The sequence below is a fragment of the Geospiza fortis genome, unplaced genomic scaffold, assembly GCF_000277835.1.
Source record: "Geospiza fortis unplaced genomic scaffold, GeoFor_1.0 scaffold153, whole genome shotgun sequence".
In the NCBI taxonomy this organism is placed as follows: Eukaryota; Metazoa; Chordata; class Aves; order Passeriformes; family Thraupidae; genus Geospiza; species Geospiza fortis.
The window spans coordinates 711931-735301 of NW_005054498.1; the positions used below are offsets into that span (position 1 = coordinate 711931).

General features: G+C 54.0%; 2 protein-coding genes across 4 annotated transcripts in view; one reads left to right on the forward strand and one right to left on the reverse strand.

Annotated features, from left to right (window-relative positions):
- Positions 1 to 14826, forward strand: part of WIPI1 (WD repeat domain, phosphoinositide interacting 1) — a 19308-nt gene extending 4482 nt beyond the window's left edge. Inside the window, exons 3-12 of one of the 2 annotated variants that reach the window (XM_031063343.1) lie at positions 1141 to 1237; positions 4883 to 4980; positions 6002 to 6094; positions 6339 to 6409; positions 7086 to 7193; positions 7553 to 7717; positions 7845 to 7952; positions 9304 to 9425; positions 10131 to 10231; positions 11919 to 14826. In XM_031063343.1, coding sequence (XP_030919203.1) covers positions 1141 to 1237; positions 4883 to 4980; positions 6002 to 6094; positions 6339 to 6409; positions 7086 to 7193; positions 7553 to 7717; positions 7845 to 7952; positions 9304 to 9425; positions 10131 to 10231; positions 11919 to 11999 — 1044 coding nt within the window. In that variant the 3' untranslated portion in view covers positions 12000 to 14826. The remainder of the gene's footprint in view (positions 1 to 1140; positions 1238 to 4882; positions 4981 to 6001; positions 6095 to 6338; positions 6410 to 7085; positions 7194 to 7552; positions 7718 to 7844; positions 7953 to 9303; positions 9426 to 10130; positions 10232 to 11918) is intronic. The other variant, XM_014310206.1, reaches the window with a different exon arrangement.
- Positions 14827 to 15671: 845 nt separating this feature from the next.
- ARSG (arylsulfatase G) overlaps positions 15672 to 23371 on the reverse strand; it is a 23770-nt gene continuing 16070 nt past the window's right edge. For both annotated transcript variants that reach the window (XM_005428672.2, XM_031063344.1), the window contains exons 9-11: positions 22253 to 22373; positions 16906 to 16996; positions 15672 to 16228 (exon numbers count right to left, since the gene is read on the reverse strand). In XM_005428672.2, coding sequence (XP_005428729.1) covers positions 15909 to 16228; positions 16906 to 16996; positions 22253 to 22373 — 532 coding nt within the window. In that variant the 3' untranslated portion in view covers positions 15672 to 15908. The remainder of the gene's footprint in view (positions 16229 to 16905; positions 16997 to 22252; positions 22374 to 23371) is intronic.

The window sequence follows — 23371 nt, forward strand, 5'->3', positions numbered from 1 at the left end:
AAGGCAGAGATTTTTAATGTGGGTGTTTCAAGTTAGTGACTAAGCTCCACATTTAGATACTAAATAAGTGGCCTCATTTCTGAAGAGGTGGAGGCTTCCTGGACATGGATTTGGGTGCTCCAGCTTCAGGATGGATGGGGTCTGGGCTTAGGCTTTTATTGGGATGTTTGTAGTGCTTCTGGACTCTTGGCACCAAAGGAGGTGAAGCTGTGCACTTGCTGGACTTACAAAGCTCAGCCCTTCAGCCAGACCCAAAGCCTGGTCCCAAAAAAAGCCTCTGTGCAAAAAGCCTCTGTGGTGACACAAAGCTGAGTGGTGACACAAAGCTGAGTGGCCACAGAGGTGGTGGGCCAGGGCTGAGGTTGCAGCATCAGGCTTCCCTTTGCCTTTCTGCCCTGCCTCCCCTTGGCTTGGCAGCTCCTCCTGGCTGGGTGGATGTTCCTGGCAGGGTCAGCAGAAGAGGTACAAGCACCTGAACTTGGGAAATCCCAGCCCCTCAGCCAAGATGGTGCAAGGGTGACTGTCCCTAACAAATGTGCCTCAGCTCTGTGTCTGTGCAGTTCTGCAGGGCACAGAAAGCAGAGTCTTCCCTGCTGACACCCAAGGGGAAAAGAAACACTGATGTGCTGGGCAGGTGCATTAAGCTTAGGAGCAGTGGCAGAGGCAGCAGCTCCATTTGTGTCCCAGATGAGGAAGCAGTCAAGGCAAAGGGCCTGCATTCCCACCTGGAGGCACACTGACAAGCAGGACTGCAGCCTCTCTGCTGCCAGGTCTTTATGATCAGAGTAATTTGATAAGAACTGCAGAGCAAAGTTGGGGTAGGGATGGATGGCAGTCAAGGCCTGAGTGGGGTGTGACCCTGGTGGGCCTTCTGTTGCTGTGGGTGTGGAAGATGCAGAGGAGCAGAGAAGCCATGGTGTTTTTTCATCTCTCTAAAGCAAGACTGGATGCAAAAACTCTCAAAACAAGAGTTGTACAAACCCTAATGTGAGAGGGGATGGAGAAGCAGAAGAGATCACGTTTCTGTTCCATTTCATTGTGTGGGAAATTCCTGTTGGGTTTGTCTGACAGCAAAGGTTTGGGTTTGGGAAGTGTGGGAGCAGCACCCAGACACTGTGCATGTCCCCTGTGTCCTTGCAGAGGCTGGTGGTGTGCCTGGAAGAATCCATCTACATCCATAACATCAAGGACATGAAGCTTCTGAAGACTATTATGGATACACCTCCCAACACAACAGGTGAGCATGGCAGAACTGTGTGAAAGGGAGCTTTGGAGAGCCACAGCTTTGTTAGAATTTAAGCCAGCCTGTGGCCTGTGCATGCTCACCCAGCACTGGGAAGTCAGAAATGCATGGAGCAGAGGGTGAAGGGACCCACAAGGATCACTGAATCCAACTCCTTGCCCTGCACAGCAGCATCCCAACATCCCAGAGCATTGTCCAGACTCTCCTTGAGCTCTGCCAGGCCTGGGCTGTGACCCAGCTCTGTCCTGAGCAAAGCCCTGCCCTGTCTGGAGCAATCCCCTGCTCTACCCAGAGCTGATGCATCAAAGGAGAGCAGAGATGGGCAGAAGGGTCTGACTTCCTTTTGGGGTCAGCTCCCAAAGTGATCACTGGGGAAAGAGCACACAGCCAGGCCCAGCCCCAGTCCCTGCCAGGGAGTTCCCAGGAGCTGCCACCTGCTGTTACTGCAAAGGCCAGGGGCAGGGCAGGTGGCTGCAGCACAGATCCTGTGGGTGTGGCACAGGGGGAATCCGGCTTTCCTGCTGCTGGGAGAGGCTATTTTTAGCAGCAGAGAGGGAAGCTTGGCTGGGTGCCCACGATGCTGTGCTGTCCTGCAGCATCCTTTCATGGCTGGGTGCTTGGGAAGCTGCTGATGGGCTCACGCTTGGCCTCGGGGCTTTCAAGGGATGCTCTGCCAGCAGCTCCCCTGACCTACTTCAGGTCTCACCAGATGGGCTGTCTGTGTGGATTAAACATGCTGAATGCTGCAAATATAATTAAAGTTTAAAACCTTCCTGAGAAGGCCCAGCAGCAGGGTGGGCAGGGATACCCAGGCCTGGAGCTGTTCTGCAGAGTGGCTGGAGGATCAGGTCATGGTTTAAGAGCAGCAGGGCAGGACTGGGAGGCTGCAGATCACAGGCTTCATATGGGCTTAGTGTTTTAAACCCCTTTTACTGCAGCAGCTGTCATTGAAATGAGCTGAGTGGCAAGTGCAGTGTCCCTGTTGTCCCTGGGCCACCTGCTTTGGTTCCAAGTGTGACCCCAAGGATGGTGTGTCCAGTAGGTCAGGGCAGTCCAGCCTCAGTGCAGCTTGTTTAGGAGTGGGAATCTGTGCTGGGGGGTTTAGGAGCACATGGAGAATGTGCCACCCCCCTAAAGTGTGTGCCCTGGGCACGGTGGCAGCAGCACAGGCAGGACCAGGGTTTGCTGCAGCCACACTGGCCCGTCGCAGTGAGATCTCTGCCTGTTCCTGGCCAGCACCTGGCTCCTGATCCAGCCTCCTCCACGTAGGAGAGGAAAATGCCCACGGTGTCCAAGACAGTTGTTTTTCATGTGATTCACATCAGGGGCAGGATTTGAACCAAGGAGGTCACAGTGCTTGGGGTGACTTGTGTGCTGTGTGGGCACATCTTGGGAGTGACTGCAGCTTTGGAAACCACCTTATGGCTCCCCCCAAGCCCTGGATGTGCCTGGACCTGCTGGCCTGAGGGCAAGGCCAGGCTTCATTGGCACAGTAGCATTTTTCCATGCTGCTTGAGGAAGCCACCTGTGACGTGGCACTCGCAGAGGTGCCATCTGAGCCGTGCCAGCCTGCCTGAGCCCATCACTGCAGCACCAACCCTCACCATGGCTGGGGGGCTGCTGCTGAGGGGAGAGGAGCATCTTCAGAGGCTGCCCGTGGCCCTGTGATCCTTGTTCTTTGTGTGTCCCCGAGGTCAGCCCAGTACACTCACATCTGTGTTTTCCCCTGGCCTGGTTTTCCGGCTGCTCTGCCGGCCAGAGGAGCACAGGGAGCGGGTGACTCACCCGGCTCAGAGCTCGCTTTGTTCAGCTCCAGCCTTCCCTGATCCTGTCTGAAAGGGCTCTGCTGATCCCCCCGTGCTGCCTGGGCTGGGGAATCGCCATCCAGAGGGGGCAGGATGCTCATCACAGCCGCAGTCTCTGGGCTATCTTTGCCTTCCTCCCATCCCTCCCTCCTTAATTGCCTTTTAATTGCCTGCCTTTGCTGCTGCCGTGCATGCTCCTCGTGCCTCTCCCGGTGCGCCATTCCTGGATGATGTGCACGCCTCTGGATGGATGGGGAGCGGATCCCTGGGGCCTCTGGCCGATCCTGCAGCTCCTGGCTGTGCTGTGCTGTCTTTGTTTGGTTATAAACAATGACCTAAAACGAGAGCTCCGGCCGATCCTTCCCCGCTGCTGCTGGGCGGGGGCCAGGGCCGTGTCCTGACACGGGGCTTGCACGGCACAGCACGGCACGTCCTGTCCCATCTACGTGCAGTGTGTGGCTGTCCTGCTGCTGTGTGGCTGTCCTGCTGGCCCCTTCAGTCCCATCTCATCCCATCCCACCCCATCCCATCCCATCTACGTGCAGTGTGTGGCTGTCCTGCTGGCCAGTTCATCCCTTCCCATGTATGTGCAGTGTGTGACTGTCCTGCTGGCCCCTTCAGTCCCGTCCCATCTCATATCTACATGCAGTGTGTGGCTGTCCTGCTGGTATGTGGCTGTCCTGCTGGCCCCTTCAGTCCCATCCCATCCCATCCCATCCCATCCCATCCCATCCCATCCCATCCATGTATGTGCAGTGTGTGACTGTCCTGCTGGTGTGTGACTGTCCTGCTGTCGCTTTCAATCCCATTCCATCTACGTGCAGTGTGTGGCTGTCCTGCTGGCCCCTTCAGTCCCATCCCATCCCATCTACGTGCAGTCTGTGGATGTCCTGCTGGCCCCTTCGGGTGTCCCCGCTGCCTTTAACCCCGCGGCTTCCTCCGCACGTGGGATTAGGTGGGACTCCCGCCACGGGTCAGGAAGCTCAGGTCGTGCTGGAGCCTGGAGTGGGGTTTGGGAGGGCTGTGAGCACATGGATGTGGGGCAGGAAGCGAGTGAGGCACGTTTGGTGTGTGACAGGATTCACTGGGCTGCATCCTCAGCCAGCAGCGGGAAGGAGGCAGGAAGAGATGCTCTTTTCCGAGGTCACCTGGGGGACAGCGGATGGATGTACCCACACACGTATCCATCCGTCCCTGTCTCATCCCGTAATTCCTGCCCACTTCGAAAGGAGCATTTGGGAACCTTTGTGCTCGTGTTGCACAAAACCAGATGGCTCTTATGGGGAAGAATTCCCCCTGTGCTGGAGATTTCACTATGTTCAAGTTCCTTGTCAGCCAGAAACTCCCTGCACAGCCGGCGCATTTCCTTTGTCTTTCTCTGCTTCCCTTTTCCATTCAGAGCAGAAGGAAATGGCACTGCCTTCAGCCAGGCTGCAACAGAGCTGCACCCACACTGGGGTGCTCCTCTGAGCTTCCAACCCAGCACCTACACCCTGTGCACATCTGGATGTGTCCAGATGTGGCTGGACAGGAAGTGCTGTGAGCACTCAGACCCACATGTGCTGTCTCATGCACCTATTCCTGCCTTCTCCAGGGAGGTAATGCAGGGGGAGAGCCCAGGCTGTGCTGAAAAGCCGGATCTGGGTTCCCTGTGCTCGGGGAGGGTGGCAGGGCACAGCCGCCGTTCTGTCCCGTACCAGCAGATGTCCCCACGGCCGAGGTGTTCCCAGCGCCGGGGCCGAGCAGTGTCAGGAGCCAGAGCCCGAACCCCCGCCGTGCCCCGTGCTGTGCTCCCCCAGTCACAGCCTCAGCCGTGTCCCTGTCCCCCTGCCAGGTCTGTGTGCTCTCTCCATCAACCACGCCAACTCCTACTTGGCTTATCCCGGCAGCGCGACCAGCGGAGAGATCGCGCTTTACGACGGAAATACTTTGGTAAGTGCGAGGCTCAGCCTTTGGATACCGACGGGCTGAAAACAAACAGAGCCACAGCAAAGCCAACGGGGCCCTTGGGAAGGATGAATAAATCCACTCCACCGAGCTGGAGTGCGAGGGAATTGCCTGGCAGGCACATCTGGACGGATCCCCCTTGCTCGGAGCAGACAGCTCTGAGATCAGGACGTGCATCTCCCAGCACAGGATATTCAGGGAAACGTGACCCACTGCCCTGCAGCCCCAGGGCCACTGCCAGGCTCACACTGGGGTTGCTGTGGGAGCGTCAGCAGCAGATCCCAGGGGAATGATGTGGCCAGCGTGGGTCAGGGGGGTTGGAGCTGCTCCAGGCACAGCACAGGAGCTGGAGCAGCTTTGCCACACCATGGGCTGGAAGGGATGCCTGACCCAAAGTCACAGAGAGGGCAAAGTGTCCAAAGTCCCCTTAGGAAATCTGTCCCTGGCTGGATGCAGGGTCATGATTATCTGCTGTTTATGCCAGGGCTTTGAGTTACATAAGGCTGGTGGCTCCGTACGTGCAGCCAGAGCTGAGGATCTGCAGCAGGGGAGGAGCAGAGCACAGGGAAAATGCTGCTGCTCCAAGAGGTGCTGCAAGGGCTGGGGCTCCCTGCAGGTGCCAGGGTGGTGTCACTGCAGCAGGACTTGCTGTGCAGCACAGGGAATTGCAGGGCAGGGCCAGACTTTGGAGAGGGTGCAGGCACAATGCTGAACCCTGGAGAGGTGGAGAGCTGAGGTTCTCTGCCCCTGGGGTGAGTGTCCTGTAATCACAATGGCCATGATAGCAGAGGAATGAACTCAAGGCAGGGCAGAGGTAAAGTGCTGAGGATGTTGAAGGGATCCCATGAGCACATGATGATCCTGTGAATCCATATCAGCAGGTGTGGATAGCTGCAAGGCAGGAACGCCCTGCCCTCACACAGTCCAAGGACCAGCATGTCCCTTTGCCCACACAGTCCAAGGACCAGTGTGTGCCTTTGCTCTCACGTTCCCTTGTGCCCTACAGAAAACAGCCTGCACCATTCCTGCCCACGATGGGCCTCTGGCTGCTCTCACCTTCAACTCCACCGGCTCCAAGCTGGCCAGTGCTTCTGAAAAAGTGAGTGAGTGTGCCTGCAAGTACCCTCCCTCTGCCCAGGGCTGCATCAGCACCCCTGAGCTGCCCCTCTCAATCACAGCCAGCACAGAAGGGCCGCTGACTGGTCAGTGTATGGGATCAGATTGAGCCCAGCTGGCAAACAGGAGGAGCCTTTGCACATCCTGAGTTTCCTGGGTGTGTCAGGGAAAGGGCTTGGGTTCCTTGGCCTGCTCCTACGTGGTATTTCCATTTGCATTTTTTGCAGGGCACCGTCATTCGTGTATTTTCCATTCCTGGGGGGCAAAAACTCTATGAATTCCGGCGAGGGATGAAAAGGTCAGTTCGTTCTTCTGGCAGTGACAAGTACACAGAGGGCTCCCGGAGCCAGAGTGTAAACACAGGGACCCAGGGCAGCCTCAGATCCTGGTGGCTTTGGCATCTTCTGCAGAAGGAAAACAAGAGCAAACGTATCAGCTGGAAATGTCACTGTGCCAGGCTGTGCCCAGCTCATTGATTCCTTCCAGTGTGTCACAGAACAGGGCGATGGCAGGGAACAGACATGGAGTCACTCCATTTACTGTGTCCTTTCTTTTCTCTTATTTGAAATAGTGAAGTCCCCAGCATTGTCAGAGACCTCATTCTTGCTGAACCTGTGCAGGAGATGCTGTTTGTGTCCCACTGTTCAGCACTTTGGCTATCCTCCCTGGTCTCTGCAGCACCAGAAGCTGCAGTGAGGCTGGCACAGATGTTGCCTCCACAGGCAGCTCTGTGAGCAAGGACATTTCCACCTCTCTGGCTGTTTGTGATTAGCTCGGGGCTACCCCCAGCCCTGCTGAGCAAAGGGATTAGGGAATGGCTCTTCAGTGAGCTCACAGGCTCAGCAGCAGCTGTGCAGGGTGATCCTCACCATGGAGGGGTCTCCTTCCTGCCCATCCCCTCCTCTGTGAGGCAAACCCAGCAGTTCCCCTTGAGTGGGTTGCTGTGGGAGTGACAGTGCTGTCCTTGGCTCTAGGTATGTGAACATCAGCTCCCTGGTGTTCAGCATGGATTCCCAGTTCCTCTGTGCTTCCAGCAACACGGAGACCGTGCACATCTTCAAACTGGAGCATCTCACAGACAGGTGAGGGCTTAGCCTGGCTTAACCTGCCTGCCCCAGGGCTGGGTCTGCTTCAAAGCTCTGTTTACACAGCTGCTCTCCACGTCCTCACCATGTACTCTCCATGAGCAATTCCAGGTGCATGGTGTCCTTGTGTCCCCAGGGACTCTTTGGAAAGCCACACACTGCAGCCCTGCTGTCAGCCCCTCCAGGCCTCCCTGGCTTTATTAGGTGCCACTGTCCCCTGTGACCTCCAGCCAGGCTGGTGCACAATGTGAAGGTGCTCCAGAAAACCCTTCACCCATGTGAAATCAGGTCTGTTCCTGACATTCGGTCACACTGATCATGCTAACCCCACTGTAACTGCTTTGTGACCCCCTCAGCCGGCCAGAGGAGCCTCCAACCTGGAGTGGTTACATGGGGAAGATGTTCCAGGCTGCCACCAACTACCTCCCTGCCCAGGTGTCCGGCATGATGAGCCAGGACCGAGCCTTTGCCACCGTCCGGCTGAACATCTCTGGCCAGAGGAACATCTGTGCCCTGTCCACGTACGTGCTGACCCTGCTGAGCCCTGGCCAGGCCAGCCTGACCTCATCCCCTGCCTGCAGAGCACTGGGGTGGGTGCTGCTGTGTCTGTGGGTGAGGGTTTTGGCCTCAGGATGCTTTTCCCAGCAGGATTCAGAAGCTGCCTCGGCTGTTGGTGACGACGTCGGATGGACATCTCTACATCTATAACCTGGACCCCCAGGATGGAGGGGAGTGTGTCCTAATTAAAAATCACAGGTAACTCTACCTCCACTCACACCTCATACAGAGGCTGATATTTTAAGAAATTAAGGGAAATCTCACCTGGCAGCACAAAATGGAGCTGTAGGAGCAAGAAAATTAGAACTGAGTTTGTGATTGGAGCTCCCTGATCTGACAGGCATGGCTGGGAAGCACAGCAGCAGGCAGGGACACAGGGACACAGGGCTTCTTGCAGGAGAAACCTGAGACATCTCAGATGCCATGGCAGCTGTGGGACATCCCAGCTTAGGCTGGGCAGGCTGTGCTTTAGGAGATGCCCCAGCAGCAGAGCTCTGACCTTTGTGGTGGCAGGAGAGCAGAGCACCTTCTCCAGCTTGGAGTGGGTGCTGGAGAGCTGACTGGGGCTAGGATGGTGTGGAGTGACATTGAGCTTCTGTGGACAAAGCCCAGGCCAAAGTAGAGGGATTTCTTTGTGGAAGGGGTTGTTAAGCGTTGGAAGGGGCTGCCCAGGGAGGTGGTGGGGTCACCATTCCTGGAGTTGTTCAAGGAATGACTGGATGTGGCCCTCAGTGCCCTGGTGTGGTGACAGGCTGGTGGTGATCAGTCAAAGGTTGGCCTCGATGATCTCAGAGGTCTTTTCCAACCGAAATCATTCTGGGATCCTGTGAAAACAGAGCCTCCCCCGCCGCTCTTCAGGCCATATGCAAATCCCATTAAGCACGGAACCCCCCCGCACACATCTGGGCTGCTTGGCTCCAGATGTGAAGCCTTTGGGGTGGGGTGAGATGTAACATGTGCTCCAGGCCGGGAGGTGGCTGCCAGCCAGGAAAGTGCCAGCAGCTTTTGGAAAAGCCACAAAACAAAAGCACTTCAAAGCTGCGCTGTCCAGCGCGCGCCGCCCGCAGCCCCCAGCCTTGTCATGTGGGCTCCTCTGAGCATCAGAGGGCTGAAAAGGGCCCTTGGGTCATGAGTTACATTACATCATATGATATCTCTGCTTAAACTCCGTCCTAAACTAGCCAGGGCTGCTTTTCCCATCTAGTCTGCTCCTGTTGGAAGCCCTTCGGAGCCCCCTCTGTGATTAGAAACACTGTTTGCCTTTGTAACCTAAAGCTTTTGTGGTCAGTCTGTTCCCTTCTGTTTCCATGCCAGCATTGTCCTCCAGCTGAAGTGGTGCTTCCCCTATCTCCTTCTTCACCCCCTGCTTTCCTTGTGGAGCACAATGCTCCCCTGTCCACAGCACTGCTGGGGCTGCTGCATGCGGTGATGGGGATGGGTGATGTGCTTCGAGGAGATGTGGATGCATGGGCTTGTCTTAGCTGGAGCTGGGGAGGAACAGCCAGGATCAGAACTAACTCTTCTGCTCTCTCTTGATCTGTACAATTAGTCTGCTTGGCTCAGGAAGGATGGAGGAGAACAAAGAAAACGACCTTCAGCCTCCAGTACCTCAATCTTATGCAGCAACTGTAGCCAGACAAAGTACAGTGCCTTCAACTTCGACCATGCCAGGTGAGCACCACGTGTGCCCTTCCTCAGGCAGAAGCCACAAAACCACCTGGGGCAAAGGGGAAAGTGTCCCACATTCCAAGGGCTCATCCAGGATCACCACAGGTGCACTGCACTCTGGGGCAGCAGGACTTTGGAGCTCACCGGGTTCATCCCCTGCCACAAAAACAGGGCACGAGTTTTCTGCTCTGCTCCCTGTGCCACAGACAGGCCCAGGGCAGAGCAGGAACCACTCTTTGGCAGACAGCAGCTGCTGCCAGGTGGTTTCCAGGGGTTGTGACCATGGGTGTAGGAGTCAGGCTCACTGGTTTTGTGTCAGTCACTGACACAGTCAGTCACTGTTTTTGTGGTGAGATTGCCACAGAGTCCCTGAAGCTGGTACACCTTGCACTAAACTGCTGCAGGAAAAGACTGGGTGACTGGTGACTATCTCATTATATTCCCAAGTGTAAGATCCACATCCAAATGCAGATCTTACTCTGAAATTGGTGCTTGGGTTCATGGTAGGAGGAGGAAAGCTGCTGCCACAGGAGCTGACCATGTAGTTCATCTAGAATCCATAGTATCCATGGAGACACCTTCCTCTTCCTCAGTCCATGAAGGCAGAGGAAGCAACTCAGTGCTAAAGAGGTGGTAACAGTGTGTGCTGCTGTGTGCAGCCTCGTGCCATCCCTTCCTGCCTAACCCTTGGTGTTTTCCCCTGGCCAGGTTACTCGGAGGACGGCGGAGCCCTGCGGGGGGAGGTTATCCCAGAGCACGAGTTTGCGACTGGACCAGTCTGTCTGGATGATGAGAATGAGTTTCCTCCTGTGAGCATTCGGGACCCCTAAACCTGCAGTGCAGCCCTCATGCTGAGAAGGAAGTAGTAACCTCTTCCCAGAAGAGATTCCATGGTCCCCTCCTTGTCCCAGCTCACTGGGAAGCCTAAAATAACTGGATGGGTTCTAGGGACAGTGCCAGGGAAATGACACCCCCACTAACAGCAGCTGGGGATGGGGCAAAAGTGATCAAACATAAACAGAGATAGATCTGAACAAACTTGCTGAATGGTGTTCAGATCCAGACCTAACCTTTGTGCCTTGAGCAGATTTCTAATATTACCAGGAATAGTTTTAATTGGAACAACTTAGAAATAAAAACTTAATACCCCGTTGCATTTTCAGTCAGTTGTGTTAGTTCATGGAATGCAACTGGAACATACCTGAACCTCACCAGTCTCTTCATTTCCAAGGTAACTGAGAAGGAAACTCCTTTTCCAAGTACAAAGATGAAAGGAATAACAGAGTTTTAAACCATTTTATGATTTTTGTGTGGCACTTTCTCAGTTACCATTGGAAGGAGCTAATGAATTTTTCAATCTAACTTCAGCCTGGCAGTGTCTTTCTGGCTCCTTTTCCTATTCCACACTCATTAATTAAGTATCTAACCCCTAATTGGACAAATGTTGGTCTGTGCTATGATCTGGTTGTAATCAGTGGTGTCTTCATAGCAGTAATGCAGCAGAATACTGTAATGGATTTCAGGTTGCAGGCTTGGCAGGCTTTTGGAATTCCTTACTTCATTTTTACATATCCTGCTGCTGGAGTTTTGCCTGAAAAGGAGGAAGTACAAACCTTATTCCAGGACTCATTCCATGTGCTGAGCTGACCTCTGTGAGGCACCTTCCTCTGAGCTGAGGCAAAGTGTTACTTAGATAAAGGGAGGCTGGCTCATGACTCCTTTGAGCCAGCACCACCTAAACCCAGCTCAACTCACACAACCCTCAGATTATTTCTTTCCTTACCTGCACCATTCCCTGCTGCAAACTGGGAGCAGGAATTTCCCACTTGTCCGACTCCATTACTCAAGAAGGATATTTAAAATGTCTCCCTCGCTGTGCCCACAGAGAAGGTGATGGCCCAAGCCCCTGGAAGGAGCAGCAGGGACAGAGAGAAGTCCTTTGTTTCCTTCTGCTAAACCTGCTCTTGAACTCATGGTTTGGGGACAAGCAAATGCCAGCAGGCAGGGATCATGCTGCTCCTGAATGAGGCTTCCTGCTGGGACTGGGCTGGATGAAAGCAGCCCCAAACCCCTGCTGGAGCACAGCAGGTGCTTTATGAAATGAACTTTGATCCCTCCAGATCCTGTCATTGACCTGACAGAGCAGTGACATGTGTATTGTTAGGGAGGAGGTGGTGTGGGAAGGGAAGGTGCTTTCCAAAAATACTCCCTGATAACGGTGCCTGAGCAAATGGAGCTTCCAGATAAAGCCCCCGCTCCTGGGTTTGGGGTTTGCCCTCGCAGTGGGAGCACTCAGGATGTTTGGATGCTCTGGATTTCACTGAACTTGGCTGTTTTCTCAGCACTTGAGATCTCCAGTCTCAGTGAAGGGGGTTTCAGGCATCGGTCACTCCTGTGCAGAGGAGGAGGGGGAGAAAACCTGACCTTATCCAACAAAAATGTTTTGACAGCGTTCGGCTTTGCGGAAACATGGGAAGGGTTTTGTTTGTTTTCCAGTGTGCAACAAAAAGACTTTTCAAAACCTCAAAACTTGTGACAAAATGGAATATTCACCCGCAGCCCACGGTATGGCTTTGAACTCAGACATGGTTCTGGAGAAACAGCAGTGCTCAAACCCCACAGTTTCTCCCCATTTTGAAACCTCTTGTCTTCCCTTGACCTCAAGCAAGACTTCAGAGGCTCTGCTGTTAAAGACTGAGGAAAACCAGCTTCAGCCTGACATAAAATCTGTCAAACACTGCCTGTTCATTAAGTGGAAGGAGGGACAGATCAGAGAGGAGATGAGGAGCCCAAGGAGGACTCGTAAAAAGTGGCCTCACAAGAGGGGACGTGGATGTTGCTGCTGCTGGTGCCAGGATTGCAGAAGGAGGTTAAACCAGTTCAGTGACAATCCCTGCATGGATGGGGTGGATTGAGCACTCCCAAGTCACTGCTGGTCCTGGGCAGGAAGGACTCAGGTGTTACTGAGGGGGACAGGGGGCTGGAGCCCTGGGTGCCATGCTGGATGTGCAGGGAGGAGGCTGCAGAGCCCTCACCCTGCAGCAGCAGCAGATTTTACAGGGTGGAAAGAGCAAAGCCAGCTCTGGCTGCAAAACACTGGCAGTTTGGGCAGTTTTCTGCTCACCTGCCTGAGCAGCCACCCCTGTTCTGTGGGTGTAGCAGGGAGTGAGGTTTCCAGTGGTGCAGGGAGATGCTGGGGTGTGTTTTGGGCCAGGCAAGGCACTGCTGTGAGGTTTGCCAAAAGAAATCCTGCAGGATCTGGCAAAATAAATCCTACAGGATTCTGCAAGCAGCTGGGGAGTGCAACCAGGGGATCTGCCCAAAACTCCTGGGATTCAGTAGGAAAGATGGTTTCTTCCTGCAGATTGCTCAGTGCTTTCCAGGCAGAGGTGATCCATCCTGCATTTGGCTGCAGGGCCCAGAGGTGAAGCTTTATCAGGAGAGCCATTTCATTAAGTCAAGTGAGACTGCAATCAGCTCTTCAAAGGCAGCTTCCCCTCACTGATACTCCATCACTCTTAAAAACCATCTCTTTCCCATTAGTTTTTGGATGCTCCAGAACAGTTTGGGCACTCTCCTGTGCTGCCAAAGGATGCTGCTGCCTGTTGGAGGGAAAAAATCTACAACAGGGCAGAAATCAGTGCCCTGTCATGGGGTCCCCACACCCCTCTGCTGCTCCAGACCACAGATCTTGATACAGCCAGGCTGCAGATACATCTCTGGCTCTGTGGAAGCAGTATTGGCCCAGATTCCTCCTGGCTCTTTGCTCAGTGGTGTTTCCCTCATTCTGTTGCATGGATATGGACACTTAATTATTTTAAGTGATTATTTTTTAACAGCTGGCTGGTAGCAGAGGAAAGGCCACAGACTTTCCACCGAGGCTCTGCTTGTAATAATGTGTCATAGGGGATGAGGGAGTTTGGCAGAACCTGGCTCCTGCCTTTGTAGCTCAGAGTGGCATTTTGGGCAGCTGGGGCTTGCAGGATTAAGCCCAGCTTATCAGTACATTATCTGAGGTCCCCTGGGAGTTGTGCCATCCAGTGTCAATGCCTGTGCCTGGAAACCTGGCCAGTGATGGTGGAGAGGCAGACCTGGGAGGAGGAGCTGGCAGAGAGCCTGTGCAGCAGGAGCTGTGGGGTTCACATCCCTTCCAGGTCTGTGAGGTTGTGGGGTTCACATCCCTTCCAGAGAGCCTCTGCAGCAGGAGCTGTGGGGTTCACATCCCTTCCAGGTCATGTCTGGCAGGGCTGGAGCTGGGACAGATCTGTGCCAGGGCTGCCCAGGCTTCATTAGGAGGAGCAGGGGCACATTTCACCCAGGATCTCTGTGGCAGGAGTAGCTGATGGAGGTGAATCAGGGTCCTGCTGCTGCCTGTTCTCTGCTCCTGCCTTACTCTTTCACTCAGAGGCTTTGCTGGTGTTTAGGCTGAGCTTCCCCTCCCCTAATCCTGTCTCACATGTTGGAGTTGAACTCTGGGATCCATCCAGAGACCCCAGAGCAATGCAGGGATGCCCAGCACAAACCTTTCCCTCCAGCCACACCGGAGCTGAGCTTTTTGGGATCACTTAGTGGCAAATGCACCTCACCCCCAGGAACTGCACTCCCCAAAGCCTGGCTCTGCTGAGCCCAGTGCCAGCCAGAGGCCAGACCCACTTATCACTGATCCAGATGGTTCCTGTTCCCAGGACTGTCAATTTGAGGAGGGGGAGAGCAAATAAATAAACCTCTCCCCAATCTGCCTTTGAATGGAAAGTAAAACACTGCGGGACATCCCTCCCCCTGCTCCTCCCATGTGCGTAAAACCAACTGGAAAAGCTCCCTGGTGCTGGGAAAAGTAAGGCCCTTGTGTTTTGATTTTGGTAGATAATCTTGTGCCGTGGAGGGCAGCCGGGCAAGGCGAAGAGGTCATGAGGAGAAGCCAAACAGCCACGCTCGGGACAGCTGCTGGGAGGTGCTCTGGAAAAGCCAGGAGTTTCGAAGAACAGATCTGTGAGTCCCCAAGATGAGAAAAAAAATATACAAATTAAGGTTGGGCCAGGCTTTTTCCTCTGTGTAAGTGAACACCTGGCCCTGTTAGCCCCTGTTTTAATTTGTGTCTGGGTGGGGTGTCAATGTACTGTATGCACATGGCTCTATTTAACAAACTCTATGTTAGAACCACAGTGTAAATGCTAATTTAATCAGATTTGTATGTAACCAGAATTTTATATACCCATTTGTCCCTTTTCTAATTTATGCTGTTTTATGTGTATAAATGTACTTATAGGAAGAGATATTAAACTTATGTCTTTGTACAGTATATACAGACTATTTTAACCCAGGCAAAGTATTTTTGCAGTGATATTAGAGAAGATGCCATTTGCTATGTTGAAAGACAGAATAAAGTCACAGTCTGTCCCTGGCAGCTCTTGCTGTTCTTTTTGGGGCCCTAAAGGTGTCAGTCTGGATTAAGTTTGGGGAGTAGGAGGGGTTTTGGGGCTGGGGTGAGGGCAGCACACCTGGGTGAGTCCACACAAGTCCTCTTACAGCCAAAGAAAGATCTGGGTGTGTAAATCAGAATCCAGAATGGTTTCAGAACACCCTCACTCAGCTGCTGAGAAATCCCAGTGTAATCTCAGGTTTCAGTTGCACCTTCATTTCTGCCTTTGCAGCTCCCCAGGCCTTTGCACCTGCCCAGGAATGGCCCCACAGGAGCTGTTCCACTCCATCTGTGCTGCACTGGGATGGGCAGCAGCTCCTCTGCCTGGAGCCCTGATCTGCTGGGAGACCCCAGAGCAGGAACCCTGCCCTCCCAAAACCCCACAGTTGCACCCTTCTGTTTGCTGAGAGCTGATGGGGAGCAGCCCCAGTTCTCTCCCAAACCCTTGGATGTCCCAGCACAGTCCTGAGCTCCCCCCTGGCAGGACAAGCTGAGCATCCTTCCCACACGGATGGCAGCCCTGGGACAGCCCAGGACCCCCTTCCTTCCTTCCACAGACATCTGGGTGTTGCCATGACCCCTCTCAAGAACCTCAGCAGGCAGCTGGTGGGGCAGGTGCTCCCTTCCCAGAGCACTCCCCTTGTGCCAGCCAGGAACTTTCTCTCTGCAGCCACCAAACTTGCAGGGTGTGTGCAGCAGAAGGGCTGATTGCCCGAGGCTGTGAGCCCCATCCTCCCCTGCCTTGTGCTCCCACAGCTGCTCCTGGAAGGTTTCTGTTTAGAGGAAAACCAAGCAAATTTCCCTGAGGAATCCTCTCCCAAAGCCAACTCTCGCAGAAGGTAGTTTTAATCCAAGAGCTGTCTTTTTCCCAGATAAAGAGCTCTACAAAAAGCCTTCCACATGCCCAAGGTCCAAAGGGGACCCTCTGTGTGCTCCCCCAAACCCACACCCAGCTCACCTCCCTCTTCCCAGCACGGAGCAAAGGGAACCACAGCCTCCATCCCACCTCCAGCCTGCAATTCACAGACACCACCCTTGGGAAAGGAGCAGCCTGAGCAATTATTGGCTTAAAGACAAAGCCAGGGTGTTCTGCTTTCCACGTGGGGATCCCGCGTGGCTCCGTGGCACCGGCAGCCCACGTGCTGCACGTTGCAGCAGGGAATTGCAGCTGGATCCTGGGAATAATCTGCAACTGAGACATTGTCTGCTGCAATGTCCTGCAGGGCTTGGGCATAAGCCCTGCTGATGGCAGGCAGCACTGCCTGGTACTCCCTGGAGGCCACATCCAGAGGCTCCTGCTCCTGGATGTCACGGTCCAGGTTGAAAATGAGGGGTGGGTGGTGCTGCTGTGCCGGCCCAGTGCTGCCATCACAGGCCAAGGCCCCTCCTGGGAAGGAAATGGGAGAAAAACCCTGGAGTCACAGAGGTCCAGGGATCACCTCTGTACTCCTCACCCACCACCCAGGATGGCCCATTCCCACCCCATCCCAGCTCTTATTCCTGAGACCATCCCTGTCACAGACATCTTTTCATGAAAAATCCTTTCCTTAGGATTTTTTCCTCCTGAGAAGCTGAGAGGCCTCAGGAACAAAATGTAAACAATGATTATCTGCTGCTGTGGAATGCAACAGGTGCATCTGTGATTGGTCTCATGTGGTTGTTTCTAATTAATGGCCAATCACAGTCAGCTGGCTTGAACACAGGGCCTGAGCCACAAACCTTTGTTATCATTCTTTCCTTTCTATTCTTAGCTTAGCCAGCCTTCTGATGAAACCTTTTTTTCTATTCTTTTAGTATAGTTTTAATGTAACATATATCATAAAATAATAAATCAAGCCTTCTGAATCATGGAGTCAGATCCTCATCTCTTCCCTCACCTCAGACCCCTGTGAACACGGTCACACAACCCCAGGCTGCAGCACCACCCTGCAGACACAGCTCGGCAATCCTTGGGTCTGCTCTTGGCTGAATTAACCTGAGCTGGTTTTCACCTGCATCTGCAGGGATCTGAGAATTCCAGAAGCCTCTTCCTAGACTTTAGACCCTCTGGTAGGGATGCAGTACCTGTGGTGTAGAAGGCCTTGTACTGGGCCAGCCGCAGCGCCTCGATCTCGCCCACCTTCCCTGCTGCGCCGCTGTTGGGGTGCAGCAGAACCTGCAGGAAGGACAGGACAGTTCCTGTCAGCCCAAGGCAGGGAAAACCTGCCCCATGAAATCCACTCCCTCCCCACAGGAGCCACATCCCCCCCCTGAACACATTCACAGCCATCATTCAGGCCCTGGGCTCTGAGCAACAGCAGAGCTGTGAGTGCTGAAGCTGCTTTGCCTTCTCCTGATTCTGTCTCAGCAAGAAAATGAGTAAATAATTCTGAATTTAGCCAACACTGAACCCACCACATTAATTCGTGCATTGGCTGGGAAATCTCAGATTGGTGAACAAAAACCACTACATGAAATTGGTGTTTCTGCTCAGTTTCAAGCTGAAACCGCCACAGTGGGATGATGGCAGAAGGGCCCCAGGAAACACCAACACCTCCCTTGGACTTTCCTGGCCCTGCAGGACCCTCTGAATTTACCTCCCAGTTCTGTGGCAAGAAAGGGATCACAAAGGCTCTGGGGCTTTCAGCAGAGCAGAGCAAATTATCATAAAATCACAGACTGGATTATGTTGGAAAGGACCCCAAAGCCCATCCAGTGCCACCCCTGCCATGGGCAGGGACACCTTCCACTGTCCTGGGCTGCTCCAAGCTCCATCCAACCTGGCCTTGGACACTTCCAGGGATGGGGCAGCCACAGCTTCTTGGGATAACCAGTGCCAGGGCCTTCCCACCCTTAAAATTAAGAATTTCTTCCTAACATCCAATCTAAATCTCCCATCTTTTACTCTAAAACCATTTCCCTTGTCCCACCACTATATTCCTGAATAATATTTGGGAACCAGGGTGGTCTCAGCGCCTCGCTGGGTGCTCACAGCTCAGCCAGCAGTGGGGACATCCAAGGGAGCTGAGCCCCAGGCTGGAGCCAGCAGCCAGCCACGAGCTGAGGGTGAGCTCATGGAGCAGAGGGGAAGGTGAGGTGCTGGAACATCCCTCCCACATCCCTCCCGTCCGTCTGACTCACCCCGCTGTGCGAGGGCTCCCTTCCCTGACAACAGCCAGGAACGGGGTGAGCAGCGAGGAGAGGAGGGAGGGGTGGCTCAAATCTCTCTCCCTTTTGGTATTTAGGACACTTGATCCGCACAGGAGGGCTGCTCTGGCACTGGGGAGTGAGGAGACAAGTGAGCTGGACACTCCAGCAGCTCCTCTCTCTGATAACATCTGCCGCGGAGCCAGCGCCTTCGCTGAGGGATGAGTCACTTGAGGTTTCCTCCCTGGGATTTGAGTTTAAAAAGTGATTCAAGAAATTTCCACTGTGCTAAAAAATTAGAAACATCTGCTGGAGTTGTAGGCAGCTGCAGTGCCAAGTTTAGTAACAGCACTCACAGCTGATGAGTGCAGCAGTGCCTGAGCAGGTGCCCGGCACGGAGCCCTGCCCCTCAGCGAGCATTCCAGGCACCCTGGGCACCCCGGGCACCCCGAGGTGTCCATCCTACACTGCCTGGCACAGGGAATTCCTGTCCATCCCACCCTGCCTGGCACAGAGCATTCCAGGCACCCTGGGCACCCCAAAATGTCCATCCCACACTGGCTGGCACAGAGAATTCCAGGCACTCAGAGATGTTCATCCCATGTTGTCTAAAAGAGAGCACCAATGGGCACCCCTAGATATCCATCCCACACTGCCTGGCAGAGCATTCCAGGCACCCTGGGCACCCTGAGATGTCCATCTCACACTGCCTGGCACAGGGAATTCCAGGCACCCCAAAATCTCCATCCACACTGGCTGGCACAGAGAATCCCAGGCACACCAAGATGCCCATCCACACTGCCTGGCAGAGCATTCCAGGCACCCCAGGCACCCAGAGGTGTCCATCCACTCTGCCTGGTCTGGATGTAGCCACTATCTCACATGGGACTGGTTGGAAGCTCATGCAAGAAACGCCAGGATTCAGGGCAGGCAGGGGGTGATCTCCAAATGCTCTCACTTTCTTTTATTGCTCTCAGTTGTAAGGTAAATTATTTGTTATAAAATCATCTTTTGTAATTTGGTTGGATCTTTTTGTGTTTTTGGGGAAATGTAAGAAGGGTGTGAAGTGGAGGAGGTGGTGCAGAGTGAGCCTGGTGCAAGGAGGAAGCTCTGCTGCAGAGTGTCCTTCTGCTGACACTCCTTGGGCAGGATAAAAGAGCTCCAAAGCAGGAATCAGCAAATATTCAAGGCCCTGTGAAGCCAAGGGACCAGGAACTGAACCAATTAATCTGTCTCCAGCCTCAGAGCTTTGCCTGCACCTTTAACAGCACAGCTGGGATGCTGCCAAGGGCACTCAAATCTCCCTTCCTACAAACAACCACGTTCCTAAACCTCTTAAAATCCCACACTTAGAAAATCTGTTATAATTTACTGCATAATTAAGGAGCTTGTTTTGATTCAAGAAACATTCCCAGACCTGGAACACTTCCATTAATCCATGGCTATTATTTTAATAAATAAAAAATAGAGAAGCAGGGGTGGGGGGGAAGCCTTTTCTCTCCTGAAAATTCATTGCTTGAACTTGGTGCTCTGGGCTATTCACATTGAGCTGATGGACAGAGGGATTTACAGCCCCTGGTACCCTCGGTGCTCCTTGGAGGATGTGGTTTATTTTTCCTGCCAACAGCCCTTGCTCTCAGCAGGACCTTGGTGTCACCCCAGCCCCATTCCTGCCTGTGCCAGCAGCAAGCACAGGCTGGGACACTGGGACAGCCCACACTGGGAGCTCCAGCCACCCCAATTAGGAAAGTGTGGAAATTGGGCATTGGAGTGAGCAAGGAGCTGCTTTCAGGAGGATTTGTGTCAAGGGAAACCCTGCACGGGGTCACTGCCGGCCGCTCACGGGCAGGGCCTGGGACACGAGGAGCCAGGAGGGGAGAGAGGGAGGGAGGGGGACAGGAGGGGGACACGGCTGCTCCCCCCCACCCCACGGGGCTGGGGGGCCTTCCAAGGGCAGCCCACCCCATGGCAGGGTGATCCCACCCATTGGGGGGAGTCCCACACAGGAATGAATGGCTGCACCCTTGACACACAGCAAACCACTGCTCCCAGCAAACCATCATTCCCAAAAAAAACCACTATCAGCAAACCATCATTCCCAAAAAAACACCACTATCAGCAAACCATCATTCCCAGTAAACCATTGCTCCCAACAAACCATTACTCCCAGGAAAGCCTCATTCCCAGCAAACCATCAATACCAGCAAACCATTGCTCCCAGGAAAGGCTCATTCCCAGTAAACCATTGCTCCCAGCAAACCATCATTCCCCAAAACACACCACTATCAGCAAACCATTGCTCCCAGCAAACCATTGCTCCCAGGAAAACCTCATTCCCAGTAAACCATCATTCCCAAAGAACCACCACTATCAGCAAGCCATCATTCCCAAAAACCCACCAGTATCAGCAAGCCATCATTCCCAAAATAAAACCACCATTCCCAGCAAACCATTGCTCCCAACAAACCATTTCTCCCAGGAAAACCTCATTCCCAGGAAAGGCTCATTCCCAGCAAACCACTGCTCCCAGAAAAGCCTCATTCCCAGTAAACCATTGCTCCCAGGAAAGGCTCATGCCCAGCAAACCATTGCTCCCAGTAAACCATTGCTCCCAGGAAAGGCTCATGCCCAGCAAACCATTGCTCCCAGTAAACCATTGCTCCCAGGAAACCATTGCTCCCAGGAAACCATTGCTCCCAGCAGTCCCAGTGCCCTGCTCCCAGCAGGGTTAATCTGAGGAGCAGAGCAGAGCAGAGCGTGCTGGCCACATCCCATCCCCTTCCCTGCTCCATCTCCCAGTTCAGCAGAGGGTTCCATAAATACAAAGCAAATACCAAACCCCTGATGGACACCGGAACAAATCCAGGATCCCGCTGGGAGCTGGCTCACAGTGCTTGCAGAGGGTGTACTTTAAAAGCAAAATCAGGATTTACCCACGGGACTGCTATTAAAGCCACTTTTCTTTTCTTTTTCTTTTTTTTTTTTTTATTGGGTCTGCAAAAATCCCGTGAACTCCGAGACAAACGCGTGGTCACCCTGCTTGTCCTGCAAACTGTGGTTTTTGGGGTGAAAGGAGCTGTGGGATATGGGGTAGGCTGTCCCAGTGGAACACTTTTTGTGTTTGTTTGTGTTTGATCTGTTTGATCAAGAACACAGGTTTGCTGTGTCTTGATGTGGTGCAATAAATAAAAGGGCATACGCAGGTCTGGAGCCCTGGGAGCTGCCCTTGCCCACCCTGATGCTCCTTTTGGGGTCAGACAGGTCAGACAGGTGCCGTGCTGGGCACTGCAGGCTGCCACAGCCCTCAGCACCCCAGCTGGTGTCCCTGGGTCCTTTTTTGTCTAGGGGCATTATTAGTTGTTTTGCAACTAGGTAAATAAATCATAGTTGGAGGGTTGAGAGTCGGTTAGTAATTCATCAATTATTAATTGTTAGCAATTATTAATTATTATTAATAATTACTTATTAGTAATTCATCAGTTGTCTAGGGATGGTAGTAGGAGAACTGGGAATGTTATTGAGATGAGGATTAGTGGGATTCCTAGGAGGGATGGACTTGAAAATTGGTCAAAGAAGCTTAAGTTCATGGTCAGGTTCAGGGGGTAGTGCTTGGAGCGATGGGTGGTTTGCTAGAGGGTGGATTCATTGATACGAATGACAGGATTGTGTGGGAATTGTCTGGTCACAGACACAGCTCTGAGGCACAGGAAGGTGCCAAGCTGCAGGCACAGGCATTTCCACCTCTGATCCCAGGTTTGTGAACAAAGCACAAAACAATCCTCATGAACCCAAAGCCCTTTTGGGCCAGTGAGTGTCCCTGCAGGGCTGATCCAATTCCAGCATCCCATGGGGAGATGCTCCACCCAGGGGAGGAGCCAAGCATTCCTACCTGGATCCAATCTGAGCTTTGGGACACCCAGCAGCCTTTGCCCCCTGCATTGCCAGAGGAGCAGCTTTCTGCTGCCCTGCATTGCCAGAGGGAGCCCAGGCCCATCTGCAGCAGCCCTGGAGCTGCAGAGGAAAACTCCCCCCTTGTGCAGGATCCCTGCTCCAGCAGCAGCACAGCTGGCACTGCAGGAGGGCTGAGCCCCCATGGGATGGGGCTGTGCCACCCCCTGACACACAGGGGGACAGGGCCTGTTCTGGCTCTGACACTGTTGTTTTGTATTACTGCATTGTTTATTTTATTTTATTTAATTAATTAATTAATTAATTAACCAAGGCACCACTTACCTGTTTTACCTGCTGTCAGGAGGGGATGACACCAGGGGTGTCTCTGCCTTACCTTGTGCCCCACATCCGACCAGCCAAAGAGAACTGGGGACACATCCAAGCCATCAAAGCGCCTGTTTGGGGGCAGTGCTGCCCCAGCCAGGGCCACCAGCGTGGGGAAGATGTCCAGGATGCTGGGGAAAGAGGGGACAGCCATGAGAGCGAGGAGTGAGCATCCCTGGAGGCTCCCCCAACCTCACCTGCGCCCCACATCCCTCCCAAGAGAGCTCCCAACAGCTGAAAAGGCTGAACCCAGCTCTGGCCCTGGCTTCACAGCCCTGCCACCGCCAGATTCAGCCAGGATGTGCTTCTCCCTGGGGCAGGGGCAGGGGGGAGCAGGGCACTGAAGCCCTGGGCAGTAGGAAAGCAGCAGCAGATCAGTCACCCTCTGCAGAAAGTGCCATCCAGGGGTCTCCAGGCCAGTGCCAGCAGCTCCTGGTGCCCAGGAAATGCACAGTGGCTGTTTCAGGGCACAGCAGGAGCTGCCAGGATGGAACAGCCTCATCAGCCTCCCCTGTGCCAGCCCCAGCCTGGCACAGCCACAGTCCTTCCCAGGGCAGAGGGACACAGGGAAGGTGACCCAAAGTCCCTCTGGCTCCCCGGGGATGCAGAGAGGGGCAGTCCCAGCTTTGTCACCTGCTGCCTGTGCCCTGGGACAGGACTGTCCCCACCTGGCACATCCTGAGGTGTGAGGAGCAGCATGGGTGGGATGGGGATCACCCAGCCCTTCACAGCCTGGGCACAGACTCCCCTCTTCTGGCCACGTGTCCCAGAGGGGTCCAGACTCCCAGTGGGATGGGAATGTCCTGCTCACAGCCCCATGTCCAATCCTCACCCTCCACATCCTGTGGGACACAACTTTCTGTCCCCCCAGTGCCACCAACAGCACCTGTCCCTCACAGATGCAGTCACAGGGTGACCCCAGACCTCTAAAAGGAGCCACCCACACCAGGGTGGGACAGTGGCCAAGTGACACATCCCAGCTGTGTCCTGGGGGACGAGGCTGTGACAGTGACAGCTGGCACTGCTGCCAGGGCTCAACCCAACACCTCTGGCTACAAAAGCCCATGCCAGCAGCTCAGGGGGCTGGGCTGGGGCAGGGAAATTGCTACAGGAGGCAAAAGCAGCAGGA